The sequence below is a fragment of the Nymphalis io genome, chromosome 2 (genome assembly GCF_905147045.1).
Source record: "Nymphalis io chromosome 2, ilAglIoxx1.1, whole genome shotgun sequence".
Taxonomy (NCBI): Eukaryota; Metazoa; Arthropoda; class Insecta; order Lepidoptera; family Nymphalidae; genus Nymphalis; species Nymphalis io.
In genome coordinates, this window is record NC_065889.1 from 1,127,704 (window position 1) to 1,144,137 (window position 16,434).

Sequence of the window (16,434 nt, forward strand, 5' to 3'; positions counted from 1 at the left end):
CTATGCCGTACAAACCGCTTTAACTTTTGGTAGTAACTTTGTTTGTGAAACAAAATAATCTAAAAATTAAGCATTCCAACATCCATATCCCCCTTCATCTCTCAAGATATCCCTGTGCCAAAAAGTAAGTAAAGCTGCTGTGGATGCGATATCCTAAACTTAAAATTTATCTATAAAATTATTGTCATTTCTATTATTATTTTCAGGGATCCTATTTTTATTATTCACTATATTTAAAACTTTTTTTTTACTCTTTATAAAGATATTCGCAAAATCGATATATTACAATTTTGTTCAATTATACAAAAATATTAAGTAACAGGCGTCTCAGTCGCATTTATTATGGCAGTTACTAACATAAAGTTATAATTCCCACGGTTGGCATGTGGTAAAGCTTTCCATAAATCATCTTTTCAACTTCTTTTTTAAATTAATTATTCGAAGAGCCCAGTAAACATATATCTTACTAATAAATGGGAATACGAAAAAGTTTATTATGTTATAAATTTATTATAATAATAATACCTATAAATAATTATTAATTTACATAGTTAAAAAAATTTACAATCTATTTATATAATACAATGCACACCACATAATAATAACACAGTTATAATTTTCACCTTCAAATTAATATGTATTAACAACAATGGCAACGTTTTCAATTGTACTGTCAAAATTAATAATAAGTTATAATTCAATTACACACAAAATAATTTATCATTCTTTTTTTTTTTTATAGAATAGAAAGGCGGACGAGCATATGGGCCACCTGATGGTAAGTGGTCACCAACGCTCTTAGACATTGGCATTGTAAGAAATGTCAACCATCGCTTACATATCCAATGCGCCACCAACCTTGGGAACTAAGATTTTATGTCCCTTGTGCCTGTAATTACACTGGCTCACTCACCCTTCAAACCGGAACACAACAATATCAAGTATTGCTGTTTTGCGGTAGAATATCTGATGAGTGGGTGGTACATACCCAGACGAGCTTGCACAAAGCCCTACCACCAGTAAACATTCAAAGTATTGCTACAACTGAATACATCAAAAATTTTCAAAACAACAATCTTTTGTTGTGACTTTCTCTATTGGCTTGGAACTGACATTAAAAATGCTAAGCGTAGATTATATACATTTTAAAAATCAATTTAATTATAAATGTCATAGTTTTAATAGTATTTAATTTATATGTTAATGTCTACACGGAACGGACTTTGATATAACGTATAGTCCGTAGTTGCTAATTACAATATTTTCATGATTTTCAATAAATTTATTATCGTTAGATTTAATGAGTTTAAAAAAAAATCACATGTAATAAATATTATCCCAAGGAAAGTAAGATGATTGTAAAGCGATTATATTGTATTTTATTAATAAAAACGAAAGTAAATCAAATTACAATTGCAATGTGTTTTATGGTATATAAGACCCGAAGTTAACATACAAAAACCACTGGGAAATATGATTAAACAATACTGATTGTCTTTATTAAATGGTAACGTCACTCATTTAATTCCACAAATATATATTTTTACAAATAAACATCTGGTATTAAAAGAAGATGATCGTGGGTTCAAACCCGGGCAAGCACCACTGAATTTTCATGTGCTTAATTTGTGATTATAATTCATCTCGTGCTTTACGGTGAAGGAAAACATCGCGAGGAAACCTGCATGTGTCTAATTTCACTGAAATTCTGCCACATGTGTATTCTACCAACCCACAGCAGCGTGGTGGAATAAGCTCCAAGCCTTCTCCTCAAAAAGAGGAGACGCTTTAGCCCAGTAGTGGGACATTCACAGGCTGTTACGGTTACGGATTAAAAGAAGAAACTTCTAATGATAAAATTGAACCAATTTCAACAAACGACATCGATGGCACCAATTATCGCAATTGGTGTTCCATCAACGTCAGCTCGATATATTCTTTAATCAATTTTATGTGCGCAATCACCAATAAAGCTATTAACTATTTGTTTTTTTTTAAATCTGATGATGATCATTCTTATTACCTATTCTTATAATACCCTGGTCCGTTTAAACTTACTATGCGCTATAAAAAAAAGCCGAGATGGCCCAGTAAAAAGCCGAGATGGCCCAGTGGTTCGAACGCGTGAATCTTAACCGATGATCGTGGGTTCAAACCCGGGCAAGCACCACTGAATTTTCATGTGCTTAATTTGTGATTATAATTCATCTCGTGCTTGACGGTGAAGGAAAACATCGTGAGGAAACCTGCATGTGTCTAATTTCATTGAAATCTTGCCACATGTGTATTCTACCAACCCGCATTGGAGCAGCGTGGTGGAATAAGCTCCAAACCTTCTCATCAAAAAGGGAGAGGAGGCCTTAGCCCAGCAGTGGGACATTGACAGGCTGTTACTGTTTATGCGCTATAACTTACAAGTTATCATTTTATTGAAGATGTTGTAATAATTTTGCTCTATCTAGTCTTTGGCATTTACGAAGAAAGATTCTTGTTTGAGCAAAATTAAATCGTTAATTTGAAATATAATTGTTATTGCTTTTCAAGAACGTCGGTCATTGAAGACCTCCATTATAAATGGCGTGTAGAATAAAGTTTCAACATTTGAGCATCACTACAAACGATGATCACAATGTGAGTTGTATCGTATTTCCTATCACAGCTTAATTAATTTGACACTTTTACGAGGATTTTTCCTTTAAGTCTTGAGTCAAAGGAAGTTTTTCGTCAGCAAAATCAACTTTTCCTAAAAACACTGGCTCTGCACCTTTTTCTTCGTGGCCATCTTGATCAAATGGCATGTCTCTTTTTTGCAACTCCTCTGCCAAGCGCTCAAATAATTGCCTAGAAGAAAGCAAGTTTATCTAAAACGACCTTCTCAAAGATAATAAAAATAAATTATAGTTAAAAGTCCAGTAAGCTATATCTTGACAACGATATCTCTGGATATAACCAAACCAGAATATCGACATTTTGTATTGATATTCTGACTTACTGATTAATTTATTTAAAAGCAAGAGTCATACATCTTTTACTAACAGGTATTGGTGGTGCATTAACAATATATGGTTGGTTGATTCGTCTTCACGTTCAAAACCAAAGGTCAATAAGAACCAGTTACCATTAGGTGCTCAATTTTCCAGGCCGCCTTAAGCTATAAATCATTTTTAAGGACAAAACTTACTGAAAGACAATTCCTTTCATGTTCTTTGCTAGATAATATAAGAAGAGCCAATCAGCAAATTGACATCCATTGACCACTTGTATCACATTGTAAGGATTGAATTTTCTATGCGAAGCGTGACGTAGCAACATCTCGTTGAATCTTAACGAACGACGATACAAGAAGAACGAAATCAGACGCCATAAAACAGCTGAAATAGAAGTTTGTAATGATATACATATATGCAACATCAATATCTGTTTTTCATTATTTTGCAAGATAATTATTGTATATTTACCAAGCGCAGAAGCGATGAAAAGAAACAAGAACCAGAACCAAAGTACGACGTATATCTTTTCGTGGATGATATTGAGCGCCATCACGCAAAGTGCATCGTGCTGCTGGATCGAGCCACTGGGACCAAATTTGTGGAACGTGCACTTCGTCACCTACAAAAAGATAACATAAGCTTCACTTATTATTATTATTATTACTAAGAGGTTCAGAAGAAAAGTTCAAGTAATCAATAAAATAAAATTAATTACATCATATTTGCCTCGCCCTAAAAATATTGACCATAGTAGTATTTATCATAAAAATAATTATAGTTTACATTCATCGAATTTCTATTATAATTGATGCGCATAATAACTTACTTCATAGAGTAAATCATAAATTTATCATATTCATTGATATTGACACCTATTGCTACTCATGCTATTCAATGTTCAGATCATTTGTAAATGATTATGTCACCTTCGGGAAAATCGTCTCTAGTGGATCAGCAATCATATTCCATTCCTTGTATCGAAGAGCACTCGCCCCCAAGCTGATAAATTTTCCATTAAGGAACAAATTGATCATCCAAATTTGAAACATGACGTGAAGCAAGTTGGCCACTTCCATCGACACCAGCCAAGTCGACCAAGTTCTGCTTACTCGTAACCTGATGGGAATGAATATCAAATAAATTTTCAACGGTAATGAAATCAGTTACTATAACGCTTAAAGCTTATAAGCTGCACATATTTTTGATTTTGGTTATACATATGATACAATGTTGTGTACAATATAAATTTAAACAAATAGTGTATCTTAAAATACCTTAATATGATATCTTTCTTTATGATATCAACTCGATTCTCTAAAGACTTTTTGGAAGGTACTGTCGTAGTGCCGAATTTCATATCCTCTTCTGCCAATGCTAAGCCTGCGTATTGCAGTCCATCCACGAGTGCCTTAATCCTACCTCCTACAAAATAAACACTTTTCAATAACTATTCCATTAAGTACTTTGTTTGCGACTAATCTCTTTGATAGAACTACGTCACGATAAACCTGATGAAATGTCTTATACGAAAAAAAAATTAACTAAAGGATTAAGTAAAAATAATTAATTAGGAATTCCTAAGTAAATTGTCCAATATTCTACAATTCTTCTGCAGTAATCGGATCAATTAAAAAATTCAAATTATTTTGTCCCGACAAAATGATTTTTTTTTTCAAAATATCACTTCAAAATCGACTATTCTGAAATTCAAGACCCACTTATAAAAAAATATATATATTGTGTACAGCGCAGAGCAACTAAACAAATATATTAGAAGCAAGTAAACTTAATTTTTTGGACTGTTGAAGTAATTTCCAAAAAAAAAAAAAAAAAAAATTAATATGTAAATATAAATATAAAGCTTAAAACTTACATAGTGGAGAGCTACTTGGAAATAATGCATAAAATGTAACATAGCCGTAAAACGCTACACTTTTTTCTCAGAATTCATCACATTAACCTGAATTATTTAGATAAGATAGGACTGACATTCTGTTCGACGTATATTTAAGATTAAATAGTTAAAAATCTAGATAATATTAATTTGAAGAAAAAAAAATAATTTTATCATGACAACATTTCAAAGTAATTTCATGACTGATTGTTTTGAGACTCAGACTATTATTTTGAAACGTCTATTTATGCATAAACTGAAACATGTTTTATCCCTCTCTCACATACCAGAGATAGCATAAAAATAAGTGAGACAAAATATACCAACTTTTCAATTGAGACTAATATATTTGTCACTTTCATATAAATAAAATATGTTTTATTAACATACCTTCTTTCTTCTTCCATATATAATGTGGCAAATAGAAGCATATTGACTGGATGAAGAGTACAAAAGGCACCCACTGGTAATAGGTGTGGTGCAATGTTTCATCCGTAGAAAGAATAGGACCAACACCCGGGTGAGGTAGGAAACCACCTTCAAGGAGGCTCTCGTTATAATGCCGAACCTGATGGTTTATTTTTGTTAGAAAGGTAAAAGAAATTATAGATAAAAAATCTAGACATTTGTCAAAAGTTTATACTATTATATTTGTCCATAACAAATACAGTCAGAAAATCTGCATATTGTTGATTATGTACTTTTATAAGATATTTTATTGTTTAAACTTTTTGAGTTATGATTAAAATATATTTATAAAAGTCGTATGAAACATTTAAAAACTTACAATTGTAAAAGTCGCCATAAAGAAGCAATAAGTTTGTATAACATGATTTGGAACTCCTTGGTCCGAAATGCACTTGATATGTTCCCCGAAGTATTCTCTTCCGCAAACCAAGATAACGAAGGCTAGGAGTATGGTGACAGTAAGTTTGTAGTGTAATTTGAATACCAAATTCTCTATTTTTGGCTTAGAGAAGTTGAACCGCATACGCGGTGTGAGCGTGCTCAGAGATGCCGCCAACATTTTGATTTAGTTCACCAAGTCATTTACGGACTATGTTATCTGTTTTCCGGCTCCTAAAATTATAAGAAGTTACATTTATTTTACTTAATTTGCTTTACTTATGGATAATATAATTGTCTACGATTCAGAGGCTACCATTGGCTTGCTACTTACGGATTTGAAGGCAACGAATAACAGAAAAAAAAATTATAAATACATATAACAAATACTATTGTTTTAATAAAAAAATATATAAACGTCAATTAGTCAATTCTTCAATCCATAAACAAAGAGAACAGTGTTTTAAATTAAATTATATCACTTCAAATGTCTAATTAATAAAACACTTATGTTTATCATCACCATCATCATCAAATTCTAGAATATAACATAACTCACCTTGTTTCTTCCACGCCTTTCTGTAATTATCAACGTTGCATTAACTTATCACGAACAGTAATCACCGAAATTTAAAACATAAGCAGTACGCGTAACTGCGTGCGCTTCACACTTCAGCCAAGTGCTGTATGTCAGCGCTATCATTTGATAATGATAAGATACTAGTGATAAACAATAATACGATTTCGACAGCTAAAGGTGTATTATTGATCCAAGTTAGTAGATTACTAGTGCATGTTTTCTATAATTTGTATTACGATATTTGAAATGAACGTAGCATGTTGTTGCAAATTATTTTAAATATGACAGCTTCGAAATAAATTCATATTATTATATATTTTATTACTTTGTCGACTCATATTCTCATTCGTTTTAAATTGCAATTTTACGTCACTTACTATTGTCGCTTCAGAATTATTGCATATGATATACATAATCGACGATTTAGTCACACATAGCTTGCATATCCATAACTTTAATAATATTCATCTTTCCTACCTACTTAGCCTATGATAATCCACTGCTGGAGTGCTGGGTCTCTTCTAGGGATAGCAAAGATTATTTGCCTTCCGTATCCAGCCAGGACTCGCAATATTTTTCAGCTCATTAGTTCACTTAGCTAGAGCTAGGAGTCTTATATAAATTTTGTATTATTGCAAAATTAATGATAACTTTTATAATATAATATATATTTCTATATAATATATCTTTCTATAATATCTTAAAAAACTATGCTCAATATGTGAAATTTGTAATGGATTATATGTAGAGATCGCTCGATCGTATCTCTAACGATAAATCATCTCAAACTTTATCATAGAAATGAGTTGATGCGATGCATTTTTTATTTGAAAAATCCGCAGTCCTGCAAAATCCTGCAAAATTGCACAGAGGATAATAATATAATAAATAAGGTAATTTGTATTAATTATTTGTCTTTTTGGACTTAGTCCAGCAAAAAAAGACAAATACCTCTCCTTTTGAGAAGAAGCTTTGGAAGTTATTCCACCAGGTTGATCCAATGAGTGTCGCTAGGTACACATGTCATAGATTTTTACGTGACACTAACAATGCAAGAAGTAAAAACCACTACATACACCGTCAATACACCTGTCATAGTCCTGAAACCAACCATACACTGAAAAATAACTATATGTTCAATAAAGTAGGTCAGTCCTAATCACCGTAAGTTCTAATTTGTTTTGCTAATAAATCATTCAACTTTAATAGCTTTACGTCATCTAATTCTAATCAGAAGTCCATAAAAATCATGTGACAAATTCGTTTCTTATAATTAGTCTCTGGGTTAAAGGATTAACTAGGATCGAGTGTTGGTAGTTCTAATCATAGATATACGGTGATTTGGATTACGTATAGATTAATTTAAATGTTTTTGCCAACGTTAAATTGATATACGATTTTATAATAGTTTACGAATGTTAGTTCTCTATTAATTTCATACAATATACAATGTGAACTCTATTAGGGCGTATAGATATATGTTTTCATTTAAAAGATTTGAAGTAACGATAAATATCCACGCTTTTTTATCAATACAAGATTTTTATTTATTATAATCATCCAGACAATTATAATGTAACAGTGACGTAACTGCAGCCAGATTAAGATATTCATTCGACTATGATCGTCTCGAAAAGTCGAGAGAAAGTTGACAATCACAGGTATGCGCAAATCGCGGTTCCTATTGTCAAAGCGACACTCTAAATTCGTGTTCACGTAGCGATATCTCTTTGTTAAATTAGTTTATGACATTTAGTGGATTTGCAAATAGTACATAAAATTAAGTCACATGGACAGAAATTATTTAATAATCATCATCAGCAATGGATGAATGGATTGCAATTGCTGGACTGGTCTCTTCTAAGATGCATCAAAGCTTCTGGTTTTTATTGACATACAAGTGGTCGACTTCGACTGGCACGTTGGCACAATTGGCACAGTTGGCCTGCCTTCTGCCTTCTTTCTAAAATTAAGTATGTAAATGTGTAAATCTGGCAATTGTTACTTATAACACAGACGTTAAGTTGCCTACCTTAGGATTAAACGACCGTGTAGTATGTACATCAATTATAAGCGTATATAATACTTTGTTTGAATGGAATAATAAATGTAACAACGATCTTACATATGAATATAGGTCGTAATATATGCTCAAGTCGAACTCTCGGATAAAACATTGAGGTTATCAACGCTATCGACGAGGCTTATCGTAAAGTTATATGAACAATACGTAATAAGAAGTTTAAAAAACTATGATTCGTAATTCAAATTTTATAAAAAATAGTTTTAAAAAAACAGTATGGGTATGTTTCGAAAGACATTCTTAGAATTGTTTTTATGTATAAATCACTAACTAGACACATAAGTAAGTCTCTCATAAAGTCCAGTTATCAGTTATCAGTATTCACAAACGTGAATGGACACTTATCAATCACTTAACAAGCTTGCTTGTCTGCCTTCTAATATAAATAACTTAAAATAATTACCAAGATTTATTTGTTATGAAAATCTATTAATATTTTATTAGTAAGTAAGGCCCTCCAGACCGATTTCAGAAACGCAGCCAATCTCAAGAGAGATTAGCCAACTGCGCAGGACATATTATAGTGCACAAGTGTGTGCGCAAACACAGGTGCACTCTCTATTCCCTAGCTCTCATAATCCGATATAACGAATTAATAAATATACAAATAACATGTATTTCATTAAAATTTTCGGATTATTAGAAAACAATGACAGTCAATATATAATAATGTCAAGTTTCTTCGTCATATCTATTAATAGTCACCCGTCCTGTTAACGCCCTATTACGATCAGATACGTCTGACTAACGCATCAGATAACAGCTGTTTCCTGCAATTCAATACTAATTTCTATATACTTTGCGACAAATAAGAAATAATAAATAAATCATTCAATCGACATAATTATTAACTTTCGTATTTGTTAACTTTTTTTTATATAGAATAGGAAGGCGATCGAGCATATGGGCCATCTGATGGTAAGTCACCAACGCCCATAGACATTGGCATTGTAAGAAATGTTAACCATCGCTTACATCACCAATGCGCCACCAACCTTGGGAACTAAGATGTTATATCCGTTGTACCTGTAATTACACTAGCTCACTCACCCTTCAAATCGGAACACAACAATACCAAGTACTGCTGTTTTGCGAAGAATATCTGATGAGTGGGTGGTACGTACCCAGACGAGCTTGCACAAAACTCTACCACTAGTAGTACTTGGAAAGAATCTTTTAACATTTGCCTATTAGTAAGTTAATGTAAAACGATATATAAATTCAATAGGCGTACTGTTTTATATAATTAAAAGATTATGTGAATGATAAAAAACACGGAGTTAAGTTGTTGATTTTCTTACAGTTCAACATTCAGTATATAACTTGAAGTGTATTGTTAAAAAAAACCACTGATATCACTTTGCACAACCTCGTTTGGATATGTGTCATACACTTTTCATGTATTCTACCGACAAACAGTAATACTTATTATTGTTGTGTTTAGGATTGAAGGGTGATAGAGACGTAACATCTTAGTTCCCAGAGTTGGCGCTGACGGTGGTGACGGTGTAAGGAATGGTTCATATTTCTTACAGCGCCAATGTCTTTGGCGATGGTGACTTTTTATCATCGTTTTTACCATCAAGTGGCCTATTAGCATACTAACTCTACTAACCTACGTCATGTCGTAGCTGCTTAATCGAACCTTTTAACTTAAGCCTTAGTGTATAGATAGCATTATAGTTGAATGTTCGTGATCTTTTTTTAATACTACAATGCAAGTTAAGACATGTTTGTGGCGCAAAAATTTTAACAGTTTAAACGAGTGAGTTTTACTTTTGGAAACTTTCTCGTGAAAAATGTTTTAAGTAGCAGCCTGTTAATGTCCCACGGCTTGACAGAAGCGCTCTCTCCTCTTTAGAACAAACATTGGAGATTATTCCACCACGCTACTCCATTGCGGGTTGGATAGATTAAAAGCCAGTAAATTTTACTACTATTTTCGATTTTACAAATCCATGGAACAAAGTAGCTCTTATACCGTAACCGGTGATATATCACATTCGGGACCAACGGCCAACTCGTGCTTTCAGCGCGATATCCAGACTGAACCAGTATTCGAACCCATTGGGCCCCATGATCTGAAGACCACGCAAGCTAGCATTTAGACTAACGAGGCATTAAATATAGCCTCATCAGAATAACGAAATATTTCTCATCGTCATCAATTAACGAATCGAATGTCATAATATTACCGGTTCCTGGAAAGCCGGTAACAGTATCGAATTTTAAAAAACCATTTGTTGCAATAAAAAATGCAAATGTGTGGCTCACGACTACTAAGACACGTGTAGTTACTATTGGATAAAGTCACGTGAAAATCACTTTAATTCTCACAAGTTTTATATATATATATATATATATATATATATATATATATATATATATAACAATAAGCGTTTTAACAATTTTATCTCTATGTTCACTAGAATTTTCTGATACTAATTATATGATTGAGATATTTAGACGACACTCATACTGATACTTACTTTATACTAGAGAAAGGACTAATTTCAATGATTATTTCCAATACATTAATTTATAGTTTATTTTAAATTTAAAACTCATGTTATGTTTTTAATAAATAAGTCCTATTACACTGCACACAGACGATTTAAAAAAGGTGGCAGGTTCGGGATGGATGCGGACTGCCCAAGATCGGGATGGTTGGCGTTCTATGGGGAAGCTTTCGTCCAGCAGTGGACGGCAATAGGCTGAAAAAAAAATCACTGCACAGGATTATATAAATGATAGAAGAGCTTGGATGAAGTTCATACAGTATATATAAATATAATTTATATATGATTATTATTCCACCAACCCGCATTGGAGCAGCGTGGTGGAATAAGCTCCAAACCTTCTCTTCAAAAAGAGGAGAGGAGGCCTTTAGCCCAGCAGTGGGACATTCACAGGCTGTTACGTTTACGTTTTTATTATTACATGTATTTTTATAATTGTTAAAAAGAGTAACCAATGAGTTTCTTGTCGTTTCTTCTTGAGTAATATTTGAATAGTCTCTACAGAATTTGCTCGGAGATAAAGAGACTGAAATCCGCATCATACTTACGTCACTTCCTTCACGATCATAATCATGAACAAGGAAACATTATGGACATTAAGAAATTTCCTTATCTTACTTTTATATTCTGTTATTTTTAGTCTGTTGTAGATTAAATAGAATTATTTATTAGCAAAAATCTATTTCTAAATATATTTTATTTGCGTGTTCAAATTATAAAATGGTCTCAAAATTTAAACATATCAAACGGAAAACGTTTGCATTTTGATATTATCGAACGTAAAAACAATTGTTGAATATCTTGCCAACATCACAATTACATATTTTGTACAAAAAATAAATTTAAATTTTCATCACATGACTCTTGACTGCTGTATATTGTATGCTATGATGTACCAACATGATGCTTATCAAATTACCACGTGTGAGCAATTTGAAAATTATCCGTTCAAAAACGAAACAATTATAAAAACAATGCGATTGCTTATAACATCAAAAATGTTATTCAAACATGTATTTCAAGTAATTTTTATAAATAAATAAAACGACATTTAACTTTTTTTATTATTATCAATTGTTCACCGGCAAAGGTGTTAAATTATAAATACAATTTATAACAAGATTCTTCTTTAGGGTAGTGTTTAACTATGTGACGTAAAAAAAGTATTTAATGTTATAATAGACCAGTAGTGTACCATAGTAGCCACACACACACAATAAACAAGTAAATTAGTTTGTTCCGTGTGTGCGTGTCTGGAGCCAGTGAGACTGCATTCTTCATCGCGATCTGGTTGAAAAACGGGACGAATGAATTTTTATGATCTTTGTAAAATCTACTATAAAATTAAATTTACCTCGCTTACGTTTATTCAAGTTTGAAACACATATCTTCGACTTTGGACATACCTGCTTGATATTGCATATACATACCTATGTTCTGAAGTTTTGTCACTTTAACTATGTAATTAAATTAGATATGAATATAACTTGGAAATTATTCCAAGAAAACAAAAGATATTAGATGTATTCCTAATTCCGAGTTATAGTCTAGAATGGTATATAACTAAAACCTTACAAATAAGTATTAATATTCGTTTAACATTCTTAGTTTATACATATTTATAAAAAATATAAAACTTGAGATGGCAATCTATATAGAAAAAAACGATTTTTGTATAACTATATATATATATATATATTTATAGCGTACGCTAACACGTAATATGTATATTAAATAACGAAAACTTAACAAATTGCAGTAAAACATTATAATAAATCTATCATATTTTGTATCAAGACTAACATAATGTCACATAAATCACCTAGTCCTTAAAATCGTTAACCTAGACATAGGTCATAACAGGACCTAAGTGACAAAGTCCAATTCAAAACCTGACCACAGTCTGACCCGCGACACACATGCAGCTCTTATGCTCATACACGCTACACATACACACACGAAGGAGACACGTTCCTGATATGAGCGCAAGTGAGTTTTACTAACTTGATTTTATATAATAGTACGATAATTATTTATCTATATTTTTTTTATTTAAGAAATGGGATTTAATGTTTACAGAGGTTATAAACATGTCTTAAAAAAGTACCGGTGTGGGATTTAGTTTGTAACGAAAATCCTTCAAGCTCTACCACAATTTTAATGTAATAACAACAGTACCATATTTGATTATGTATACTTATAAATATTTAAATTATTGGGTAGCAGCGGTAGTCTAAGATAAAAGAGTTGTATCGGGCTTTACCTGTTAACCTAAAAACCGGCAGTTATTTTGAAATCACAGACAGACATTTCAATTTTATTTATTCACATAGATTCCTAAAGCAAGCTACACCTGGATTAAATAAAAAAAATCCAAACAAAGGTTTCCATTTATATCTAAATCATGTACTTATAGTTAATGAAATAGACATAAATATGTGGATTTATTAATTGTCTCAATCAATTCACAGAGATGGTCTGAAAAATCTTCCCAAATAGTTGGACTAACTCCCACGCAGACAAGGACAGCTTATAGATAATAATGCGTGCGAAAGGGACATAAGATGACCCGTTAGGAAAGTAGACGCGACTACCACGTTTACGCATGGATAGTGATGTGCGTATGTCGATATCACGAGCTGCGTCACTTTGAATCCGATCGGATTTACGTAATGTCATATCGTTTGCGGTTTTGTATTGGCTAATAAAGCTATAATGAGGTTAAAGTTATTGAAATTATTCACACTCCATAATATCCATAATATAGTGTCGTAATTATCAAACTATCATATTACTCGATTCGATGTCAAAAAATCCTTTCACGAACATGCAGTACATATCATGTAGTTTTCAGCTTGTTGGCAATTAGGCTTGAAAATAAGGAGGCGTAGACATAGATAGGCATATCTTGTTTCAAATCATTTCCATAATACTTGCCGTTTTGATGGAATACTCAAGAGATGTGAGCTACAACGGAAAGTTTGGAGATTTAAAAGAAAAATATTTCTCCTAATTTGTTTTGAATATTTTCATCAAGCGTTTTATTATATGTTATCACTATAATCACTGAATAGCACAAATAAAAATGTACGTAATTCTGCTAATAATAACTATTTAAAAAAATATCTTTACGTAAGCACATACGTAATTACGTAAGTTACTGGTGAGGCTTTGTGCAAGCTCGTCTGGGTAGGTACCACCCACACATCAGATATTCTACCGCAAAACAGCAGTACTTGGTATTGTTGTCTTCCGGTTTGGGTGAGATGAGCCAATGTAATTACAGGCTCAAGACATAACATCTTAGTTCCCAAGGTTGGTGGCGCATTGGCGATGTAAGCGATGGTTTACATTTCTTACAATGCCAATGTCTGTGGGCGTTGGTTACCACTTACCATAATCATTTATCACATCATATAAACAATTAGTTACAAGTTGATTTATAATATTACTAACATTACAATTAATAACCTGTTTTTTTATAAATAATTGTCTCACTTGAATACATCTTAATTTCGTTCAGTACAATGTCAACATATCTTGAGGTCAATTAAAAGGCCATCGTTCACTTACTATCAAGTGACTTATATGCTAATGATCTATTATATCATTAAGCAATATATTTATGACCATTAATATATAAGGGAAAAGATTCGTATATATTGAGCCTTATATATATTTTTTAATTTATAATCTGTTGTTGCTAACATTGTTTTATTGTTTACTACATTAAGAATAAATTATTTATAAAACAATTACGGTCAGATGTAACTCAGAAATATTTAAAAATTAAACATTAAAATATTTTATAGTCATGATATTATGAAAAAAACTATAAACCAATGAGTTATTATAATAAAATGTCAAGAACGATACTTAGTCGTTACTTTCAACATTTATTACCGTAATTATAATAAACACGTAGTATTTAAAGTTTACAAATCTTATTTCCCGATCGATTTACGTTAAGAATCATTTATTCCCGATCGAATAAATCGAGCAATAAATGATTCTTAACGTAAGTCTACTTCTTCTCAAAGCGAAATAGGCCACTTTTGTGTTGTCAACAATCTTTAGTGACAATAATATAGTAAAAATATACTTAATTAAAACTTGTCGACAACAAAAAATTAATTGCGTGGCTGTCAGACTTTCTGACGTAATGCTAATAATTGCAAACAGATATATTAAACCAAAACATTAAATTGAACAGAAATCGTTTTCATATTACTTTAATAATTACGCTCGGACAGACCTCAAAATCTTCCAGTTTTTTTATAATATAGTTAGGTAGACAGTTAAACCACCTGATGGTAAATGGTCACCACCACCCATTGTCGCTGGAAAAAATGTTAACCAATTTTACATTGCCAATGCGCCACCAACCTTGGTAATTAAGATGTTATGTCCCTTGTACCTGTAATTACACTGACTCACTCACCCTTCCAATCGGAACTCAACGGTACTAAGTATTGCTGTTTGGCGGTAGAATTTATGTGATGAGTAGGTGGTACCTACCCATACGGACTAGCCCTAGTACCAAGTAAAATACTTTCCATCTTTTTTACCATACAGACTGCCTTCTTCTTTATTTTATAACAAAATATAATATTCTATGATACTACAACAATACTAAACTAAATTCAGTGAAACCGTCGTTTTTTATTCCTTCTATAGATATAATTTTAACAAAGGAACAAAAACTTTTTGTACTCTGTTTCAGAATTTAAAGACGTTACTTTGCCTAGGCAAAATTCCAGTCTATACAAGTCAATACGTGACCAAAAACACGATGTCATTTGCATAATAACTGGTCTTTGAAGTTAAATAAAACGTTGCTTGAATTTTCTATTGGCATCAGGATGTTAACAAGAGTTCGTGTCTATTTTAGTACGGCATACATTATTACTATTTATTTAACTTTAAAATGGGAATGAAATATACTATACACATATATGATATTTTAGGACAGAAGTTAAATATAATTAAAAAGAATAAATAATCACAAAATTGCGGGTATTTCGACATTTTATCCATACACGAAAGAAACAATTCAAATCAGCTAATTAAACATATGAAATCATTTACGGATCACATCAATATCTCACACTGGCACATAACAATTACCATGGTAACCACGTGTAAAAGAATAAGAAAAATCAAAAGAAGTCCATGACAGCTACAACGTGTATGCTGCCAGGCTTATTGTTCACAGATAATCGCTAACAATATATATAAAAACTCGTTGGTTGAATCACAGGGTCAGGTATTGACTTGATTTTTATATTGATAAAAATACATTGTTTTGTTTGTCATAAAAATCTCAGCAGTGTTCTAGTACCTCAAAAAGTAAAAGCCGTTGTTCCTACGCCTGAGCTCGTTCCAGTCGTATCGGGTTTGCAGTCGAAACATATCATGAGATGACAGATCATATCAGATCTAGAATTCATATTCCAAAATACTAATGGCTTTCAGGAGATGCTTCGGAGTGCATTATATGCTGTCGGCTACATGTGAATTAA

General features: G+C 32.0%; 1 protein-coding gene across 1 annotated transcript; it reads right to left on the reverse strand.

Annotated features, from left to right (window-relative positions):
* Positions 1-551: 551 nt before the first annotated feature.
* On the reverse strand, positions 552-6,427 carry LOC126778154 (innexin inx7). The gene is made up of 8 exons (XM_050501594.1): positions 6,290-6,427; positions 5,672-5,964; positions 5,275-5,452; positions 4,265-4,412; positions 3,917-4,106; positions 3,459-3,609; positions 3,182-3,371; positions 552-2,841 (listed from the first exon to the last, which is right to left on the reverse strand). Exons 2-8 carry the CDS (start codon positions 5,909-5,911, stop codon positions 2,679-2,681), a joined length of 1,260 nt encoding a protein of 419 aa, XP_050357551.1. The 5' UTR covers positions 5,912-5,964; positions 6,290-6,427; the 3' UTR covers positions 552-2,678.
* Positions 6,428-16,434: the final 10,007 nt, after the last annotated feature.

Coding starts and splice junctions, on each gene's coding strand:
- LOC126778154 (XM_050501594.1), bottom strand. CDS start 5,911: ATGTTGGCGGCATCTCTGAGCACGCTCACACCGCGTATGCGGTTCAAC. Junction 3,610..3,916: donor TAGAGACGATTTTCCCGAAG/GTGACATAATCA, acceptor ATCTTTTTGTAG/GTGACGAAGTGCACGTTCCA. Junction 3,372..3,458: donor TTTCATCGCTTCTGCGCTTG/GTAAATATACAA, acceptor CTTCTATTTCAG/CTGTTTTATGGCGTCTGATT.